This window comes from Corythoichthys intestinalis, chromosome 14 (assembly GCF_030265065.1).
Source record: "Corythoichthys intestinalis isolate RoL2023-P3 chromosome 14, ASM3026506v1, whole genome shotgun sequence".
NCBI classification, from domain to species: Eukaryota; Metazoa; Chordata; class Actinopteri; order Syngnathiformes; family Syngnathidae; genus Corythoichthys; species Corythoichthys intestinalis.
This window is the reverse complement of record NC_080408.1, coordinates 7,602,217-7,625,375: the sequence shown is the minus strand read 5'-3', so window position 1 is coordinate 7,625,375 and position 23,159 is coordinate 7,602,217. Positions and strand designations below refer to the sequence as shown.

Sequence of the window (23,159 nt, the reverse complement as noted above, 5' to 3'; positions counted from 1 at the left end):
AAAGCTACTCTGTGGGACCATAAAACACAAGACAGTAAAAGAACACACAACTTAAACATACTACTAAATAAAAGACAAAGAATAAATTATTGTGCAAAAGTCGCTACAAAGCAGCATCATGAACAATTAGTGCTGTTCAGTGTTGAGAACGCGGATGGCCCTGGGAAAAAAAACTATCTGAGTCTAGTTGTACGTGATCTCATGGCCCTGTATCTCCTGCCAGAGGGCAACAGTTCAAACAGGTGATGACCAGGATGGGAAGAGTCTTTAATAATGTTCTTAGCTCTTTTGAGGTGTCGCGCAACAGAGGTGGCAGAGAGGAGCCAAGAATTTTCTCCGCCGCTTTCACCACCATCTGCAGTGATTTTTTTGTCCGCTACCGAGCAGGTTCCATACCACGTTGAGATGCAGTAGGTGAGGATGGACTCAATAGCTGCTCAGTAGAAGGCAGTCATTAGTTCCTTGCCCGTGTTGTTCCTCCTCACCACGGCTGAGGAGTTAGCTGACCAGCAGAGATCATCAGATAGGTGTACGCCGAGGAATTTGAAGGTCTTTACACGCTCCACACATACTCCGTTTACCCAGAGAGGTGCCGGTTCCGAGGCAGGCACCTTCCTGTAGTCCACTATTAATTCCTTGGTCTTGGTGGAATTCAGAACCAAGTTGTTCTCCAAGCACCATGCTGACAGTCGCTGTACCTCTGTAGGGGGATTCGTCTCCTCCAGAGATGAGACCAACAACAGTTGTGTCGTCAGCAAATTTTATGATGGTGTTTGATGAGTGGACAGGTGTGCAGTCATGAGTATACAAGGAATAGAGAAGCGGGCTCAGCACGCAGCCTTGAGGGGCTCCAGTGCTCAGTTTGATGCTAGGGGATGTGTCGTGGCCGAGTTTAACATACCGTGAGCGGTTAATCAGAAATTCCTTGACCCAGGAACAAATAATAAATACACACGTACACACATAAATATACATATATATATATATATATATATATATATATATATATATTAGGGCTGTCAAGCGATTAAAATTTTTAATCGAGTTAATTACAGCTTAAAAATTAATCGTAATTAATCGCAATTCAAACCATCTATAAAATATGCCATATTTTTCTGTAAATTATATATATATTCTGTAAAATAAATTGTTGGAATGGAAAGATAAGACACAAATGGATATATACATTCAACATACGGTACATAAGGACTGTAGTGGGCATTTCACTCTACTGTCATTTAAATCTGTCTATGCTGTCCTCACTCCGAAGCGTCTACTTTTTCCAAAGCTAGACAGCGCGTGAACGACGCCTTAATAATCAGACTTCTTCCTTTTTCACCTGATTTATTAATAAAATAGCCTCAAACCATTGTCCTCATTAGACCGTCGTAAAACTACAAAAAAAAGTACACAAGCATTGCATTAGCAACAACGTTAGCTTAGCACACTATACAGGTTCACTAAACATAAACAAAAAGCGTCTCATACAAAAAATATAACATTTCGCTTACTAACATAATATGTATATTCTTTACAACAACCATACTTATGGACAAATCTTGTTCAAGGATGATATAAGCACAACATTATAACGTAGGCGTCAGCCCGAGACGTCGTGCAGCCATATTGAACTGGTAAGAAAACAATAAACCATGTCGCAAAGCGACCACAAGAGTTCGCTGTTAGACAGCACAAAAAGCCTTGCTGTAAAACTTACCAAAAGGGAGAATACTGTCTGAGCGGGACATGTGTGTTAATTGCGTCAAATATTTTAAGGTGATTAATTTTAAAAATTAATTACCGCGCGTTAACGCGCTAATTTTGACAGCGTGTGCTTTGGTCAGATGAGACCAAGATTGAGCTTACTGTGACATACCCACTGTAAAGTATGGGGGTGGGTCAGTGATGCTGTGGGGCTGTTTCGCTTCTAAAGGCCCTGGGGACCTTGTTAGGGTGCATGGCATCATGAATGCTTTGAAATACCAGGACATTTTCAATCAAAATCTGTTGTCCTCTGCCCGAAAGCTGAAGATGGGTCGTCACTGGGTCTTTCAGCAAGACAATGACTCTAAACATATGGCCAAATCTACACAGAAATGGTTCACCAGACACAAAATCAAGCTCCTCCCATGGCCATCTCAATCCCCAGACCTCAACCCCATTGAAAACCTGTGGGGTGAGCTGAGGAGGAGAGTACAGAGGAGAAGACCCAGGTCTCTGGATGATTTAGAGAGATTCTGCAAAGAGGAATGCTGAAGATCCCTCTTTCTGTCTTTTCCCATCTTGTGAAACATTATAGGACAAGATTAGGTGCTGTTTTGTTGGCAAAAGGGGGTTGTACAAAGTATTAACACCAGGGGTGCTAATAATTGTGACACACATTATTTGATGTCAAATAATTATTTCTTTATGTGGGATTTTTTCCCCACTTAATAAATGCACTTGTATTGAAAGTTGGATTTTTCTCTTTTTTCCATTAAGGTCCCATATTATTTAGAAACATATATATATACAGTGGGGAGAATTTGATACACTGCCAATGGGTTTTCCCATTGTCAGTGTATCAAATACTTGTTCTCCCCACTGTATATTAGGGCTGTAAAAATTATTGCGTTAACGGGCGTTAATTAATTTTTTTAATTAATCATGTTAAAATATTTGACGCAATTAACGCATGCACTGAATGACCAGCTCGCACATTGCCTTAAACAGATTACAGTGAGGCCGTTTATGGACATTACGAGTGAAGAGAATGCCATCGGCCGATTGGGGGCAGCGCCGTTCCATACTAATGTTATTTCTTCTAAATGTGGGAGAATTAGTAGTTGTGAGGTGTTTATTCTGTATGCACAATGCAATGCAAATTGCTATTTGTGCTCCACACATATTTCAGTAAGTTTTCTTTCTTTTGGTGGCAATTATGTGTCTCTTGTTGTATTTTGGGTAAGATGTGTACAGAGATATATATTTTATAAAGGCGAGTGGACACAGGTGTTCTTTGGACCGTGCCGTTTTTTGGCATAAGCTTCTCCTTCACAACAAACATAAGTATCGTTTAGTGAAAGCACAACAAAAATAATATTCCTATCTCTCTCAAAAAAAAAAAATAATGTTCACAAAAAGAAAAGCACTTCAGTCTATAGTAATGAGGGCCTATTCTCACAGTTAAACAACAATGCAAAATGAACTGGGATTCCATATCAAAATAGCTATGCAAAATACACGTAGAACTTACTCTGACTTTGGTCACTCTATTCTTATTATTGTTATTTTTATTATTATTATTATATTAACTCTACTTTTGATTGAAAATTTTACAAATTTTATTAAAACGAAAACATGAAGAGGGGTTTTAATATAAAATTACTATAACTTGTAACTATAACATTTATCTTTTAAAAACTACAAGTCTTTCTATCTGTGGATCACTTTAACAGAAAGAATGTTAATAATGCCATTTGTGGATTCGTTACAATAAACAAATACAGTACCTATGTACAGTATGTTGTATGTATATATCCGCCTTGTGTCTTATCTTTCCATTCCAACAATAATTTACAGAAAAATATGGCATATTTTATAGATGGTTTGAATTGCGATTAATTAATTTTTAAGGTGTAATTAACTCGATTAAAAATTTTAATCGTTTGACACCCCTAATATATATTAATAATAATAATAATGCATTTTATTTATAACGCACTTTACATTTGAAAAGCAAATCTCTAGGTGCACATTACCATGTAATAAAATAAGACTAATAATAAAAGAGTAAAAGCAAAAATAGACAAATATAGATAAAGTCAGATGGAAATCAGATAAAATAAGATGGATAAAATTAGCCAGGGTAAGCATTTTTAAAAAGGTAGGTTTTTAGTCTTTTTTTAAAGGCATCCACTGTCTGCCTTTAGAAGCTAAAAAACACATAATTATTATAAATCCAATAATTATGGAGGGCACTGTAAATACTGGGCAACGGCTGACAGGTGGACCACTGCCTTTTACAACAGATTTTGTTTGCATTATTAACGCTAACACCGTCATCATTTCACACTGCACAAATTTGATGATGATGTAACATCTCGATGTGGTACATTTTTTTTCTCAGCCGACTTAAGTCAACAGAATATAACCCATTTAAAGCAGTAATGTGAAGTAAGGTTGGCCAACCATGTTTTTGAATAATATCAATGGCTTAACAGTTATCAACATTTTTTTTTTTTTTTAACGCAACCCTTCCAGAGTCTTTGTTTAACCCATAGCAACGCCCTTGACAACGAAAATGCTTTTCTTCGGCAATCTTCGGAAATCCTCGGAAATTACGTCACACCGGGAAGTGCGAGGGAAGTCTGCCATAGAACAGTGTTGTTTGTTGCATTGCTTCTCGGTAAGATGCTACGGCGGTGTGTGGCGATGTTTTGTTCTCACTCAAACGAAAAGTTGTATGAGTGGCCAAAGGATAGCAGGGCACGCAAATGGACATCTTTCGTTCGCACGAAGCGAATGAATTTCACGCCATCATCGAGTAGTGTTCTCTGCTGCAAACACTTCGAAGATGCCTGCTTCCTTAACCAGTCTGCTTATGATCAAGGATTTGCCAAAAAGTAAGTGTGATTTTTGGATAGATGACTGATGACTTTGTCAAAGCAGAGCTGCCAACTGTTGTGGAATGAACAGTATAAGCTAGCGACGTAAGCCGAGGCTATCCCCGATCATAGTTGTTGTTGCGTTCGCTAGGTTAAGCGTGTTTAAATTTTGCGTCATCTACGATCTTGACCGAAAGGGTTAATCCACTGTCAATCGGGAAAGGGGTGTGGATGTGCATATAAGCGGGTCGGCGTCACGGTAATTCACGGTCACGTTGCAGTGAGAGACACACACCGCCGGTGAGTTTGTGCATATTTATTTGTATTATGTATTTCCACCTTCATGCTTCAAGCATTGCATTTGTATGGTTCGGCGTTTCTTTCACGGTGATCGCTTGATAGCCTTCTAGTTTGTGTTTTACGTACAAGAGCCGCTGACAGGTGACAAGTTGCTTTTAATGTCTGGCAGCGAATCAGCGAGCGCGCAGGTCACGCAGTGAATCACGGGAAATGTAGTCTCGGAACAACACTGAAGTGGTGCTTTGTAATCTGTAATCTGTGAAAAAACTACATTTCCTCACGCCATTAGACGCCACTTCCTCCCGAAAGCCCCGAGCCGTGTTGTACTTTTAGCTTTATGTGTTAATAAAGAAACAAAGTTGTGAGCATGTCGTGTGTTCGATACATTTGTAAACAAAAGGCTCATAACAAGACACTATGCACGATCGGTTTAAGAGACGCTGAAGTAGTAGGAGGCGAGGAGGAGATCAGCGAGAAGCAAAACTTCGCGGTCGAATGTGGCGGCAGTCCGCTATTATTTTGTTTTCTTATTGTTGCCACAGTAAAGTGGAGAAAGCCATCAACAACTCATCGCCTTCTTTCCCCCCAACGTTTTTATATTATTATTTTATATGCACGAGAGCTGCCGGATCTGCCAAAATGAACATGAAGTCTGATTTTTTTTTTTTTTTAACAATGTCATCAGATAGACAAAAACATAAAATTATGTGCAAATGCCTGCATCTTCAAATCATGAAAATAATAACAGCCTATATCTTACCAATCTTGCAATCTCGATGGGTCTTGTCTCCATTCCATCTCAGGTAGTCTAGGCATATTGTTTGCATCCTGATTAGCGTCTGGCTAATACATGTTAGGTCCAACATAAAATTCCAAGCTCCTCTTCTTCCTCCAACTCTTCAAAAACTTGGATCTCCTCCCTTGCGCTCGATCTATCGCTTATATCGCTGTTTGAATCATTGTTTGAAGGGCTTTGTATGGCGGCTGTATGTATGGAGCTGCCATCGCTGTTCCCGGTGTGACGTATCACTTCCGGGTTCGTCCCCTTTCAGGCTCAAACTTCGGAAACGCGATTATTTTGTCAAAATATACAACATATAAATGATTTTTTCATGCTTTATTTGTTGGACAATGTTTAATAACTTTAATTGTGATCCTATTTGGCATTTTATGAAATTACTTCACATTACTGCTTTAAACACTCAGTTAATCATACATTCACTTAGTTGTAGACGTCTATTAACAATGCTGCTGTTCTCTATTGGCAGAGATCTGGAGGAAAAAGTGAAGCAAAAGGGAACAAAATGGCTGCGGAGCCCATCCTGATTACCAACTTGACGCAAGAGTGGGTGGCGAGTTTGCGTAGGTGGCACCTTGAGCTTTTCTTCATCCCCACCATAGTGGTCACCTTGGCCACCATGGTGGTGAACACTCTCCTTCTGGCGTGCATCTTCGCTTCACGCGCCTTACGCCAGGAGACGCGCTACCTCCTGGTGGCGAACACCTTGGCGGCGGACATGTTGTTCCTCACCCTTAACCTGGCCACCACCATTCTCAACGCGGCTCAGGTCGAGGTCCCTTGGCTGGTGTGCGAGCTGGTCACGGCCGTCACCGTCACGGCTTACTGTTGCGCCATTCTCACCGTCACCTTCATGGTTGTGGACACCTACGCGGCCGTGCGCTGGCCGCTGCGCTACCACGACTTCCTCCCACCAGCTCGCACCCATAGAATCCTGATGGGTGCGTGGCTGTTGGCGGCAAGCTACCCATTCACGCTTGTCATCCTGATGGAAGTAGAGAGGGGGGACCCGCACGACAAGGCGGCCGTGTGCCTGGTCCTCATCTCTCTGGGATTCATCCAGGCCAAAAACACAACGGGGATTAACATCTACTTCTTCGTGGCTGCTCTCATCTGTGCTGTGTTAATCTTCTACTGCTACATTCGCCTTTACATGGAAACCAGAACCCAAGGCATATGGCAGAACCGCTTCTCCAGAGCCCGGGTCACCGTATTGGCGCATGGGGTTCTGCTTCTCCTCTATTTCACCCCTGGCTTTGTCTTCACCGTAGAGCTTCTACTATTTCAGAGCAAAGACGTCAGTCAGGATGTCCGAGTGTGGGTTAGCACCGTTAACATGTGCGTGCTCATGCTACTTCCCAGGGCCTTCGCTCCCTATCTGTACGGGCTGCGCTACCGCGAGATCGCCGACTCAGTGCTGCAGCTGTTGCATCGGCATAGAAGACTCAGCCAGATCACTGTCGCGTAACCACAACACACTGGAACAGTGGCGGAAGAAATGTGAACAAGGCCTAGGTACGATTAGTGAAAACGGGCCCCCTGAGCTGAACGTCCGGTGGACGGCGGTCCAAGGGGATGATTATTCACAGACCCCTCCACACTTTCGCGGGCTCTTCAAGATGATCGTCTGATATGTGGGGCCTGGGTGGTGCCAATGGAAAATTTTCTGCAGGCAACAATTCAATTTTATTTGTATAGCCCTATATCACATGTAACCCAGGTTAACATAGTTACCAAGTTAAGAGCCATTGATTAAGATAACCTTTAAAAGAATACATTGTCTAAACATTAAATTTGAAAGTTGTTTAAAAAATATTTAAAACCTGATATAATTAGTATACTAACAATTATTTGATTTAAAAGAAATAAAAAGTTAAAATTTTCCGCTACGCTTTTATTTTGAAAATCTTGATTGGCGAAATGCACTAACCTGTAGAATGCGCACTCTCACCGTTATTGCTCATTCGTGATTGAGGAAGGGAAGCGGTAAGTTCAGTTAGAGGTACTGCTAAAAAGATTAAAAATTCATTAAAACTATGACACTAAAACTTTTGTTTTAACTGTGAAAGGTGTATTTTTGGATTACTCACAAGCACTGTTCATCTTCATGACAAACTGCTTGCTGAAAGGGACTTGGTGAGTTCAAAAATATACTTACTTATATTTGCTTAATATTTTAGTTCATATTATTTGAACCAGTGTATGCTAAAAGTGTCAATTCATGATATTTTTATCAGACGATTGTTGTAAACCGAGAAATGGTGGTTAATTGAACATATGACGTCGCAAAATGTCTCCTTTCTTGCCTAGCCTAGCCACCTGCTCTGTCGGTTTATAACGTCCGTCACTGCACTTATGTCGACTTCACTCGACGATAACTTTATTTATAATCATACTTAGAACTCTTTAGTGTGCGAAATACTTTATTTATTTATGTATTTTTGTGAATTCGATAGGCTATCAAAGCTTGATTCAGAAGTGATTGAAAATTTGTTGGAGCGAGAAATTCCAACGGAGATACAAGATGGCGAGCTAATCCCAAGACGAACCATTGAACTGTGCCTCACGCAGGAGCGAGACGCACGCGAGATTTCGGTTTGACATCCTTCATTCTGGTAGGATCCACCATGTTATCCCCCCCCCCCCCCCCCGGATCGCAAGAAAGCAGCCAAAAGAGACTGTAAAAACAGACATTGATACAGCGAAGAGACACTCCTTTCTATTGGAGCCGTTCAGCCTTTTGCTGAATTGTTTTGAATTAACGCTTCTTGTCATTTTTAATACTTTTAGTGTTATTGACTTACCAACTTTTGTTGATCAACAAAAGCAAAACCATTTGATGGAAAAAAATTGAATATTGAAACTCAAAATAGAAATCAAACGTCTATAAAACTGAGGAAGTTGAAGAAATCGATTAAAAAGAAAAATTAGAAATCGGAAAAGCAAAAACAACCAGGGTTGATAGATCCTAAAAATAATAAAAAAATAACTGATTATAATATTGGAAAAGAAGTTGTTAAATAGATCCTACAGATAATCAAAAATAACTGATTATAACATAGGAAGAGAACTTAACGGGAAAAACTGACTTGATCAATAAGGGAACAAATTTCCTTTTTTGAAATTTATATAATTTTTTAAATTTCTTTGTTAACTGTATGTCATTGTATGTATGTTTTTGTTTGTACATAAAAATAGGCCGGCAGTTCAAAACATAACTTGTCCGAGTCATTTGTTTGGTTTATGCACATACTGCTTCAGTAGTCGAACCTAGTACTAGCCCATAGCATAATTAATTTACTGTAATCACGTCATAGGTGTTACACACAGCAAGGTTGTCTCAGAGGGCTTTACAGCATGAATTCGATACACCGATACAGTAGATGAATGGGATGAGTTCATGTCCTGGGCATCCCCCATCCTTAGACCCTCCATGGCGGCAAGGAAAAACTCCAAAAACCCAGTGGGAAAAGTGAAACCTTGGGGAGAACCACAGTCAGGAGAGATCCACTCCCTGAACGGACAGGCTATAGATGCACCAGGACTGATGATGGGTATTAGCAGAAGGAGTTCCATTTTGTAGAGATGCAATGGGGTGAGGGAACATGAGGGGGTCCATCTAGTCAGATGAGACGGGGGTGGGCAACGAGGACATCAATCGAGCCAGGGCTCAGGATAGTCAGGCGGCTGAGGCTGAAAAAGAAGTAGCCCCTCCCCCAGAGGGGAGGGGGGAAATGAGACACCAGGTGACTAGTGATGAAGAGACTAGTCAACTAGATACAGTGCCCTCCATAATTATTGGCACCCCTGAAAAAGATGTGTTTTTTAGCTTCTAATATATTTTTTTAATTCAAATAATATGGGACCTTAATGGAAAAAATGAGAAAAATCCATTTTTTTCCCCACTGAATGAATACACTTGTATTGAAGGTTGGATTTTTCTCTTTTTTTCCATTAAGGTCCCATATTATTTGAATTTTAAAAAATTATTAGAAGCTAAAAAACACATCTTTTTCAGGGGTGCCAATAATTATGGAGGGCACTGTATTAGAATTAGAAAAGAAAAATAAAGTAAAGACAAGTGGTAGGTAGAGTGAAAAACGGGATAGGACTCAGTGGCTGTACTTCCCCCTAGCATTATAGCTCTTAAGGCAGCTTAGACTGAACTGTGAGTCTAGTCTGTTTTCAACTAGCCTGACCATAAGCTTTGTCAAATAGGAACGGTTTTAGTCTAATCTTAAATGTACAGGCTGTGTCGGCCTCTTTAATATTAGCTGGAAGCTGATTCCATAAGACAGGAGCTTGGTAATTAAAGGCTCTAGCTCCTACTGTACTTTTAGAGACCCTCAGAACTACCAGTAGACCTGCACTCTGAGAACGAAGTGTTCTGTTGGGGCGGTATGGAACCAGAGCATCTGTGACATAAGATGGCCCCAACAACCATTCGAGCAATGGGGTTGGGGATGTGTCAGAGATATTTTAACACTTAAACCAGGGGTGTCAAACTGATTCCACAAAGGGCCGCAGTGGGTCGTGGTCTTTGTTCCAAGAGATCCAGCACAGACAGTTCAACCAATGAGGTTTCTGCTAAAACATGCAGCACCTTACTGCAATCAACTGAGTGCACTTCTTTAGTGTTTCTTAAAGCCAGAAAGTTGCCATTCAAAAGGACTTCTGTCATGTCTGTGATCTGCTTTTTTTCTCTACAAAATTAAACAGCTGCATGAACATCGTCAGAGACTGATGATTTCATTATTTTTGCCTGTTGTTGTATGTTATTTGGAGCAGGTGGCAGAACAGCAACTCATAAAGCTTCCTCCGTGGTCATCTGAGTTCTGGTCGACGAATTCTTCATGCGGGTAGAAGAGCAGCTGTGTCTCAGAGGAAGCGCGCTATTACTGAGCAGAGAGCACTTATAGTATGTAGCGCTCACAGAAACAGCATCCTGTGATTTGGTCATGCATGGAAATTAGCAATGTTCTCATGGTAGGCTCAAAGATGAGCCTAAAGTGAACATAAATCTAACAATGTTTTTCATTTGCAGTACATTGGTACCTCTACAGGCCCTGACAAAAGTGTTGTCGCTAATCCATTTTGTTGAAACAATTGCTATTAACCTGACTTTGGTTTCAGAAGTGGCTCATATGGAAGCTAAGACCCTCCCAAATGATGTTGGATGTACAAAAATATATTTGTTTCACTGAAAAAAGCTTTATAATTTAATGCAGACATAAAGGTCACATTTTGGCAAGACAAACGTGTTGTCGCCTACATAAATTAGTGTGAAAATTGAACAAAAAATGTACTTCAAATAAAATTTAAATTTAAATCGGGCTGCCGATCGATCGGGTCCGATCACGTCATTTTCAAAGTATCGGAATCGGCAAAAAAATATCGGACATGCCTTTTTTTAATATATATATATATTTTAATTAAATCGTTTTCTAATTGTATTTAACGTTACAGACAAAAAATGTCTTACACTCATCCAGAGTCTTTAGTTTGGCTTAAAGTAGGGCTATCAAATTTATCGCGTTAACGGCGATAATTAATTTTTTAAAAATTAATCACGTTACAATATTTAACGCATGCGCTGCACGACCCACTCACGCATTGTCAAGTTCAATCTATAATGGTGCCTATATATAGAGCTAAAAGACAGCGTAAAATGAGTAGAGTGAATTTTGGCAACCTTTGGAGCTTTTTTTTTTAATTGGCTAAAGCCTTACTATCCCTCTCTCAAGAATTAGAAATATCGTGAAAAGCAATGTGGGGAAGAAAGGTAGTAGTTGATCTTTTTCTTAACACCCTATGTTGTTTCCCAAAGCAGAGAAGATATATCAATTGGTGCCACTGCACACAGTCATGGTTGCACTTCCCATCATGCATTTGGGCAGAACAGTTAAATGGCTACAGTATCATTTACTGAAAGCTCAACAAATACACTAGATGGCAATATTTAGTCACAATATACATTTATCCTTTAAGAATTACAAGTCTTTCTATCTGTGGATCCCTCTCACAGAAAGAATGTTAATAATGTAAATGCCATCTTGAGGATTTATTGTCATAATAAACAAATACAGTACTTATGTACTGTGTGTTGAATGTATATATTCGTCCAAGTTTTATTCATTTTTTTTCTTAATGCATTGCCAAAATGTATATGATTGGGAAAAATTATCGGGAATGATTGGAATTGAATCGGGAGCAAAAAAAAGCAATCGGATTGGGAAATATCGGGATCGGCAGATACTCAAACTAAAACGATCGGATCGGGAGCAAAAAAACTTGATCGGAACAACCCTAAAAATAATGTTTCATAACATAAGCGAATTAAGTAGTGGTGCTGTGAGATCCGAATTTAATATTTTGTATGACTCCATGGGCTTGAAGGACTGCATCCATGCGGTTCGGCAAGGATTCATACAAGTCATCGGGAACATCAAAGAAAGCAGTCTTGCATGCCTCCCAGAGTTCATCAAAATCCTTGGGTTTCGTCTTCCATGCTTCCTCTTTCATCCTACCCCAGACATGCTCAATGATGTTCATGTCTGGTGACCGGGCAGGCCAGTCCTGGAGGATCTTGAGCTTCTTTGCCTTGAGGACCTTTGAGATAGAGATTTTCTTCATTAAATGCACCTGATGTGATACCCCTGTATGTGATTTTAGCCATTTTAAGTGGGATTGAATGTGGGGGTGTCAAATTTATTCTTTATTAAATTTATTTAAAGAGCATACGACAGGAGAAAAAAAGTCTTAAGTAGCATTATTATGTGAATTAGAATCATATTTTGAGACGATTCGACTATATACAACAATTTAGCAAAGCGCAGATGACGAGAAATTAGTCTTTTAATCTGCCAGTTAGCCACGCCTACCATTATGGGGCTCTAGCGTCCCCAACAGGTGGATGACGCCAGTGGGAGACTGGGCTCATCGGTTTTACTATTCAGCCTATTGAGGGGGAATTATTCAGAACGAGGAAAATGCGACGAAGAGAGCCGCAAAATGTCATTGTTTCAGTCTCTCTACTCCAATGTTTTTACAGGATATTCTTTTTATCCAAGTATTTTCCCCAATTGCTAAATAAATGGCATGGTCATAACAAATAAGTCTTGTGCTAAATGGAATATGAAATCATAAAAATGCAGGACGACATGTCAAAATTACTCCATAATGGTCAAAACTGTCGACTTCACCTTTACTGTCGCACCTCCCGAACAATATTTTATGACGCCTAAATCGGACATATGTCATTTCCCTTCCCCGGCTTCGGAGAATGTAAACAAACCAAGAGGCGTGACAGCTAGCCGACATGCTAACCCGAACCGAGTGATGTTTCAAGTCTTCCAAGTGGAAAATCACACATAACTAGCCCGGATTATTTGACATGACGACTGGGTTGTCGATTGTCTTCGCGGACCGGCAAACCGCCCGGCGGAGAGCAATTTACAGGTTGTTCCCTGGAGGAGGGCGGCTGCAGTTGTTGTGCAGCTAAAGTACAGCTAATTGGCATGAGGAGAGCTTTTTACATGCCTATCAATGATCAAAGGTAAGTAGTCCTTTATTTAAAGAAAGTCTGTAGTGTTTACTTTGTAATCGCTGTATTCGTATTTGACATAATAATACAAAACAAGATGTTTACTCACTTCCTCGTAAGTCCAATGGTCCCACGGTAGTAGAGCTTGTTTTGGCCTATATCCACGGTGAATGGGAACCTTTTGAAACTCCAAAAAGGCGCACATGCCTCTCCAAGATTTTTCTGCAGCCGTTTGGCTGGCGTGATGCAAAAAATAAACGTATTAATCCCCAAAATCACCTGAATCCTTAGTCCTCATACACAACAGTACGGCTGGAAAGTGAAGAGGACGCCTTCAACCGTACACGTCACAGTGCCATCCTCCTCAATGCAAGACCGAAGCCGGAAGTCACTCATTTTCATAGCGCGGGATTAAAAAAACTAAATAAATATAGCGATCACTTCCACACACATCCAAGCAGTCCATATCATTCAGGAGCATAAAATATCGCGTGTATTTTGAAATAAACATGCTTTTTCGTGTCACATGCACTTTAAGATTACATTTTACAGAAAGTTATAAAAAATCTTTTTTTTGTTCTTTTTTAATTGTTTAATTCTATTACTTGAATCCCTCAAGATTGTTAAACTTGATATTTAATATCCATATGACCAAATATGTTATAAAAACACACAGGCTTCCATTGGGTTCTCAAATTTTTTTCACATGACTGTATGTTGTCTTTTCCTATCTTACCACTAGGTGGTAACCTTTCCTCATATGAGAGTCAATGGAAGCTTTCCAACTAAGTCACATTTAATTTATGTGCACTTTGAAATGCTCTTTAATTCCATCCGATGGCTGACAAACTGTTTGGACGATGTGATTATTCTCTAATGGGGAGCAGCTTCACGGATGTACGCCCTAAATTTGTATTGATGGAGGCACTATGGGCGGTGGCAATTAATAAGTGTACTGAAACCATGATCATTAAGGACATTTATCTTGGAGGGAGATTAATATCCATTTGAATAAGTTGGGCGCCTGCACTTCAGCCAAATAATAATAAATTGTTCTCACTAGGACATAAACAAAGAAAGTATTTCATTTAAGATTTGAGTGATGATGATTGTAAGGGCCTATGACTGGCTGGGCCATTTCTAAACAGGATCTGCTAGGTATTTTAGATGGATAGATCATATGTCTTTTGGTAAACATGACAAAACCTCACTATACAAACAAATAATGGGGGAGGGCATGCGTCATGGGTTGTCAGCTGGACTACATTGACCATAACTTGATCTGTGTGTGTGCGTGCGGATGTTTGACAGCATCGGCAGACGTTTTGACAGAAGTGCAGCATGTATCTTGAGAAAGAGAGAGAGGGAAAGCCACCAAGGCATGCCTGCCAGTCTGATGCCAATTGCCAGTGTCAGCCATGTGCTCAGGGCGTGCAGTGAGACGTGGGATGAGGTGACCTACTTTAAAACACAAGACACTTGTCAGCAAACCAAAATGGTGATGACCTCCTTTGGACCTTAACACCGCAAGTTTAATGTGGGTTTCATTCATGAAAACATGGTGGATTTATAAAGTTTCGGTAACACTTTATAATAACTATCAGTTTTACTAGTTAATAGATCATTAGTAAACTGTTGATAAATGATTTATTGTTGATTTGTGAAGTATTTGTTAACAGTTTGTTAAGCATTTACAGGGTGTTCCAATATGGTTGACCCCATTTTAGATGCCCATGTTAGTTGATGGATCTTAATAAAACTATATACACTTCATGTTAAAGGTCATAAGTTTTATTGGTTAAATATACAAAGAAAAGTACAAATATTTGTTGGTTCTATGGCAGATTTTCATATATGTGCAACATGAGCGCTGCCTGCAAAATGCCTTATCAAAATGCCATTTCTTTTGAAGTCAACGGCATTTCTTAACCTGAAAAGATAGAAATGCAAAACGTTACACACAAAAACTTGAAACGTTTGTACACAAACTGTGTTTCAGGTTAACAAAACCCTGTAAATGCTTAAAGGGATCCTCTGTTTTTAAGACAAGTAATTCTTAAAACATAAATGTTAGTATGAGTTATAATAATTTGATATTAAAACCCCTCTTAAAGTTTTGGTTTTAATAAAGTTTGTAAAATTATTTTAAGTGATAGGTCGCAATTCTTGTTACGTCGCAGTGCGTGACGTCACTGGTCCCGTTGCGGAAATCCCAGCTTGTCACTCGTTAGCTTTCCCAACATATCGTCAGTTCTACCCTTTCTATTTGAACCAGATCTGAAAAGTGAAGAGCAGGACAGCACTGTCGGTCATTCACAAGACGAGCTTCAGGGAAAACTGCATGCAGCAAATACCTGATAAGACAAAAGTTGGGCAAAACTGGTGATGTGAGAGAGTCCTGTTGGGAAGTCCGGTTGGGAGCGAGAGTGTATGCTGTCCGGTTTTATTAGCAGATATTCAAGGTAAGCATATTGTGTTTTCAAACTTATCCCAATATAATTATGTAGATTGTTAACATCCAGAGATGTCGTGTGCTTACAGTACAGGCCAAAGAGCACACCTTGTGTAATCCATGTCTTGTGCATTGTAACGCGTGGTAGCTAGGATACGTGTATAAAAGTACCAAAAAGGGGAGAAGCTTCCACTTATCCACATTTATTCACAAAAAAATAATATTTCCACCTTGACCACTTTTCACTCGTGAGCTCAGCAGTACGCAAATACGCGTTCCCTGACGAACTCCCAACATTGTTGTAAGGTCCACGTCAGAGTCACTGTCGTCACTGTTGCGTGCCATAGTGCTTTAATTATTTAGTATGATTTGGGGAAAACTCCCACGAACAATAGTCAACAAAAAAGATGGCAATACTAATCCAAATCCGCATTTTTTACTCACTCGAAGATCCAGGAATTAGACCGATCCCATGGCAATATCGCAGCTGCGATTAGGCCGTCGATTCCACAAAATAGACTGATCCGAAAAGCCGCTGTGGGACCGACGAATAAAAACAAATGGACAGATCCAAAACCATTATTGCAGACACGATGGGACCCTTACTTGACTGAGGATCCAGGAAAAATGTTCGGGCACCAGTTGTAACGCGTGGTGGGTAGGATACATGCATACAGGGACCAAAAAGGGGGAGAAGCTTCCACTTACGCACATTTATTCACTAAAAATAATAATTCCACCTCAACCACTCACTTCACTCCCCATTTTTCCATTTGACTGGAAATTGCATCCAAAAGCAGCACATCGTGGCATTTTACTTTGCGAGTTTAGGCAGCAATAAGCGATTTAGGCAGCAATAAGCAATTGTTGAACACGCTACATACACATTTGGAAAGATACCAATGACGTCATCACTGCAAGCCCGCAAACCATGGTGCCAACTAACAGTCAAAATATGGACTAAATATTATAAAATATTGCCATTGATTTAACATTTTATGTGTTTCTAACAACATATTTTAGTCCAAGAGAACAATTGTGGTTTATTAGAGCCTACATGTATTTAAATCAGAGGATCACTTTCACACTAGAAAACCCAGCAGAGGCCAAATCGCCCTTTCCCCAGGAAAATACTCCTAATATTCCCAAGCAATGGCCGAATTGGCGTCTCCTCCAAAAAAAAACAGAGCTGGCCAAAATGACCCAAGTGCTTTTGAATTAGCAAGTCGTCTGACACACAGCTACCATTCATATGTAAATACATCCACTAGACATACATTATGTTGATATGCAGCCCAAACGGAGGGGAACACACCACGGTTGAACTATTCATGCGATAGTTTGTGTCAGTTCAAGTAAAGCCAGTGGCGCCACCAGGGGGTGGCCAGGGGTGGCCATGGCCACCCCTATAAATTGGTTGGCCACCCCGCTTGCCAGTATCGTTAGATTGTTGTAGCATCAGTTATGCATTTCATCCCAAATGAATGCATTTATTTTGTTTTGTTAAATGTAGGGCTGTCAAATTTATCACGTTAACGGGCGGTAATTAATTTTTAAAAATTAATAACATGAAAATATTTATCGCAATTAACGCATTCGCTGTACGACTCATTCACGCATTGCCGCAAACAGCCTACAATGGCGCCGTTTTACTTATATACAGAGATAAGAGGTAGAGTGGAGTAGAAACAAGCATCCATTGGGGCCGTGCTTTTAATTGGCAAAAGCTTTGTCATCTCCACAGCAACCATATATATTGAGGGAAGCGATGTGGGGAAGAATGACAGGAGTTGATCTTTTTCTTAACACCCTGTAGTGTACCCTGCGCAGAGAAGATATAGCATTTGCAGCCACCACACACAGTCATGGTTGCACCACTTCCCATTATGCATTTGGGCTGAACAGTTAAGTCGCTACAGTATTATTTACTGAAAGTTCAACAAATACACTAGATGGCAATATTTAGTCACAATATACAAACTCACATTTATCCTTTAAGAATTACAAGTCTTTCTATCCGTGGATCCCTTTCACAGAAAGAATGTTAATTAAGTTAATGCCATCTTGTGGATTTTTTGTTATAATAAACAAATACAGTACTTATGTTCAGTATGTTGAATGTATATATCCGTCTTGTCTTATCTTTCCATTCCAACAATAATTTACAGAAAAATATGGCATATTTTAGAGATGGTTTGAATTGTGATCAATTATGATTAATTAATTTTAAGCTGTGATTAACTCGATTAAAAATTTTAATTGTTTGACAGCCCTAGTTAGATGTACACCTTATGCCTAATATATACATAACAAAATAAAACAGAATTGTTGTGGAACTCAAAATGTTGACTGGACAGTTATGGATTATGCACATTAAATCATTGTAACATCAAATATTACACAATACACCAAAGTATATCAGTAGCCGTGTCTTTCTGATAGTTTCCCCCTGACCTTTTCACTGCAATAATATAATGAAAACCTGAAATTATGGCTTTTTGTTGGAGCCACCCCAAGATTTTAAGTGGCCCCATCTGGCCACCCCTATGAAAAATTTCTGGAGGCGCCACTGAGTAAAGCTACATTTATTTATTTACATTTATTTACGGAATTTACTTTTTTTTTTCAACCCACTTCTCCTATACTCTACACAGAACAGCAGAAAAAAATGGCCCAAATGTGTACATTGTTTTGAAAAAAGTGTTTTAGAACAGCAATTTGGGTGTAATAGAATAAATTTGTGTCACGAGTAGGGGGAAGGGACCTGTTCTGTGTCCTGAGGAGGGAGAAGGGACCTGTCGTGGAGGTGAAGCTCATCAGTTTGGTATCATCGTACCTACAGTTATATTTTAGAAATAGAAACATTTTTTTTTAATGCAAGCACAAGAAAATGTGTGAAAACTTTTGAGAGAAACGGTAACAGACTGTAATTATGAGGTGAGAAGGGGGAAGGGACTGGCCCCGAAAAGTTGCTTTGAATGCATTGAAACGATGACTGAATGTCCTAATAGTCCTAATTATTATCAATGTGGTATGTACTGCACAGTGTTGTTCATCTTACTTCAAAAAGTAGTTACTTACTTTTTAGGAGAAGTAACTCAGTTACCTCATTGTAAGAGTAATTAGTTGTTCAGCAAAGGAACTGATGTTACTTTTCATGTTATACAGTGGGGCAAATAAGTATTTAGTTAACCATTAATTGTGCAAGTTCTCCCACTTAAAATTTTTAGAGAGGCCTGTAATTGTCAACATGGGTAAACCTCAACCATGAGGGACAGAATGTGGGGGAAAAAACAGAAAATCACATTGTTTGATTTTTAAAGAATTTATTTGCAAATCATGGTGGAAAATAAGTATTTGGTCTATACCAAAAGTTCATCTCAATACTTTGTTATGTACCCTTTGTTGGCAATAACGGAGGCCAAACGTTTTCTGTAACTCTTCACAAGCTTTTCACACACTGTTGCTGGTATTTTGGCCCATTCCTCCATGCAGATCTCCTCTAGAGCAGTGATGTGTTGGGGCTGTCTTTGGGCAACATGGACTTTCAACTCCCTCCTCACCCTGTGGTGTCAAAATGATAACAAGAACGGGGAGCAAAAATCCCAGAACCACACGGGGGGACCTAGTGAATGACCTACAGAGAGCTGGGCCCACAGTAACAAAGGCTACCATCAGTAACACAAAATGCCGCCAGAGACTCAAATCCTGCACTGCCAGACGTGTCCCTGTGCTGAAGAAAGTACACGTCCAGGCCCGTCTGCGGTTGGATGATCCAGAAGAGGACTGGGAGAATGTGTTATGGTCAGATGAAACCAAAATAGAAGTTTTTGGTAGAAACTCAGGTTCTCTTGTTTGGAGGAGAAAGAATACTGAATTGCACCATACCCACTGTGAAGCACGGGGGTGGAAACATCATGCTTTGGGGCTGTTTTTCTGCAAAGGGACCAGGACGACTGTTCTGTGTAAAAGAAAGAATGAATGTGGCCATGTATCGAGAGATTTTGAGTGAAAATCTCCTTCCATCAGCAAGGACATTGAAGATGAGACGTGGCTGGGGCTTTCAGCATGACAATGATCCCAAACACACAGCCAGGGCAACAAAGGAGTAGTTTCGTAAGAAGCATTTCAAGGTCCTGGAGTGGCCTAGCCAGTTTCCAGGTCTCAACCCCATAGAAAATCTGGGGAGGGAGTTGAAAGTCCGTGTTGCCCAACGACAGCCCCAAAACATCCCTGCTCTAGAGGAAATCAGCATGGAGCAATGGGCCAAAATACCAGCAACAGTGTGTGAAAAGCGTGTGAAGAGTTACATAAAACGTTTGGCCTCCTTTATTGCCAACAAAGGATACATAACAAAGTATTGAGATGAACTTTTGGTATTGACCAAATACTTATTTTCCACCATGATTTGCAAATAAATTCTTTAAAAATCAAACAATGTGATTTTCTGTTTTTTTTTTCTTTTCCACATTCTGTCTCTCATGGTTGAGGTTTAAACATGTTGACAATTACAGGCCTCTCTAATATTTTCCAGTGGGAGAACTTGCACAATTAGTGGTTGACTAAATACTTATTTGCCCCACTGTATATTGTTGCGACGTCTCATTGGTGAAACAGACAGCCACCGTCGGCATCTCTGGCAAAAATAAAGTCAATATGTAGAGCTAAGAGGAAACTCTAATGACTGTAGTGCAGTGGAGTTGTGTTTCTTCTTCACAAATCGACTTAAGTAAAAAGTATTGCGTGGTCAAACCACTCTTAGAAGTACATTTTATCTCAAAAAGTTACTCAAGTAAATGTAACAGCAAATGCAACGTGTTACTACCCACCTCTGATAATAAATAGGTAATTGGTATTTTTTCATGAGCCTTGCATCTATTCTTAAGATCATCAAGATGCCTCTCAAATCAAAGTCAAAGCTTGTAGTTTATTTTCAAAATAGAGAAAGAATCACCATTTATCTTTAATATCACACTTGATGCGATACATCTACCGAGTCTTTCGCTCTTCTCGCTATAATAGCGTATTCTCTCACAATCGATCCTGACCCTCCCTTTTGGCTTGTTATTGCTGTTTTTTCCCTCAGCACTTAGACTAGAAACGCTTGTGATTGTATGTCTTAAAGCGTGTGTGTACTTCCACCTCAATAGCATCAATAGGAGCTTTTCGGGAAGAAGGAGGGAGAGCAGGGTAGTGACTCAGCATGTCGTTGATTCATTTGTAATTGGAGGCAATGATTCGAAAGCACACACACACACGCACACACATACTTGTTCTTTGTCAGGGATGCGCGCCACTGATTGAGTGAGACGGATCATTACGAAGTGCTGCTTGCCAAAGTGGAAGGAGAGAAGCTGGGGAGTAAATCGCGGACTTCGACTGAGTCCGATAAAGATGAAAGTGAAAAAAGCTCAAGTAGAGGAAAGCATGTAGGCCTGTGGCAAAAAGCAGGTCAGCATCTTGCCCACGCCCTTCGTGCACAGCCTTTACGTACATCTGTCTCATACTGATGACATCACACCTGTCCCTTGTTTGAACCGAGAATGGATCAAGTGCTCTGCTGGCGACAGGTGGAGTTTACTATCCCAAATTAGGTCATCCAACAGGGATGCTTCAAAAATGTCAAATTATGTGTAGCTGTGATGTTCTGATGATCCTAGAAAACCCAAAACCATAGACTTCACGATTAGTTGACGGGACACGGGGCTCGGAGCTGATCCATAAGTAGTCTGAAATATCAACAAATCTTAGCTGCCTCTTACATTCCTAACCATAAAAAGGGACAAATTCTGCAGCAGGATGGTGCTCCATCGCATACTTCAATCTCTACTTCAAAGTTCCTCAAGGCAAAGACGATCAAGGTCCTCCAGGACTGGCCAGCCCAGTCACCAGACATGAACATCATTGAGCATGTCTGGGGTAGGATGAAAGAGGAAGCATGGAAGACGAAACCCAAGAATGTTGATGAACTCTGGGAGGCATGCAAGACTGCTTTCTTTGATGTTCCTGATGACTTCATCAATGAATTGTATGAATCCTTGCCGAATGGATGCAGTCCTTGAAGCCCATGGAACTCATACAAAATATTAAATTTGGATCTCACAGCACCACTACTTGATTCCCTTATGTTATGTGACATATTTTTGTATTGGAAGTACATTTTTTGTTCAATTTTCACACTAATTTCAGTAGGCGACAAACTTTTGTCTTGCCAAAATTTGACCTTTATGTCTTCATTCACTGCTCAGCCTTCACCGTGTACAGATGCACTCTGAGCTCCTGAAGCACTCTCCAAATTGTTGATTGTGTTATTGAACAGTTTTGTGGCCATCTGATGTATGCACCATGTCTGAATGTGCGTCTTTAGTTGTATGGGGGACGGGAAACTGATAAGCATATGCTTCATCCCGTCCGCCTTTGTCTTCTTCTTCGGGCAAATCATATCACATTTTGTAATTGTCAATGATACCGATGATGATGACAATAAAATTTCATTCATTCATTAAATGATAAATCTTTTTATCATTGGAACAAATATATATTTGTACATTCAACATAATTTGGGAGGGTCTTAGCTTACATATGAGCCATTTCTGAAACCAATTGAATTATTAAAAGTCAGGTTATTAGCAATTGTTTCTACAAAATGGATAAGCGACAAGACTTTTGTCAAGGACTGTATATATACGTATATCCATCTGGCCTCTTCTGTCCTCAGGTGTTTTTTTTTGGGGGGGGGGGGCAAGCAAAGCAAAAGACCTTCTCTAAGGTGCTAGTCCCATGATCTGTTTGAAAAATAATTTTGACCCATGATAAAAAATATTCTATTTGTTCATTTAATTCATTTTTGTTGTTTGTTTGATTGCTTTACAACTTTTAAAGGCATTTTACCGGCAAAGTCTTAATTTTAAATTCATACATTGGAAAGTCAATTATATGCAATGGCATTTTAGGCCATGGGGGGGGACTGTTTGCTGCGTATGCCCGTACCAGCTCCAAACCATAGGCGGAGTTTGACCTTCGGGGCAGGGGGGGCACAACATATTGATGACCCCGAAACGCAGTGTCAGCAATAAAATTATCTTACAAGAATATTTATAATAGTAAGTTGACAATGAGCATTTTTTGTTTCCCATCATTCTTGATGGGAATTCTAAATCAGGCTGCATAGGTAATACTATTTGCCAAGATTGTCATCCATTGAATATGATACACCTGTCGGTGTCGTGCCAATGTAGTTACCCCAGTCAAAAATTGTATCCCCTGGGCGGAGACATATAGAGGTAGATTTGTGTCTTTATTATTCAATCAAAAAAAAGTTGCTTCAATCAAAATATATATTTTCAACCAAAATAAAGTGTCTTCAATCAAAAAAAATGTGTTTGAATGCAAAAAATAAATTTGAAACTCAAAAAAATGCACGTGAAAGCTATTTTTCTTTGTTTTTTTGTTTGTTTGTTTTTGTTTTTGATTGAAGTC

At 39.8% G+C, this 23,159-nt stretch overlaps 1 protein-coding gene and 1 long non-coding RNA gene across 2 annotated transcripts; both read left to right on the top strand.

Moving 5' to 3' along the window:
• Positions 1–6,190: 6,190 nt before the first annotated feature.
• Positions 6,191–7,153, top strand: LOC130929484 (probable G-protein coupled receptor 148). Its single transcript, XM_057856642.1, has one exon. It carries the CDS (start codon positions 6,191–6,193, stop codon positions 7,151–7,153), a length of 963 nt encoding a protein of 320 aa, XP_057712625.1.
• Positions 7,154–7,610: 457 nt separating this feature from the next.
• Positions 7,611–9,103, top strand: LOC130930444 (uncharacterized). Its single transcript, XR_009067056.1, has 3 exons — positions 7,611–7,671; positions 7,755–7,821; positions 8,142–9,103. It is a non-coding gene; the product is annotated as an uncharacterized LOC130930444 (long non-coding RNA).
• Positions 9,104–23,159: the final 14,056 nt, after the last annotated feature.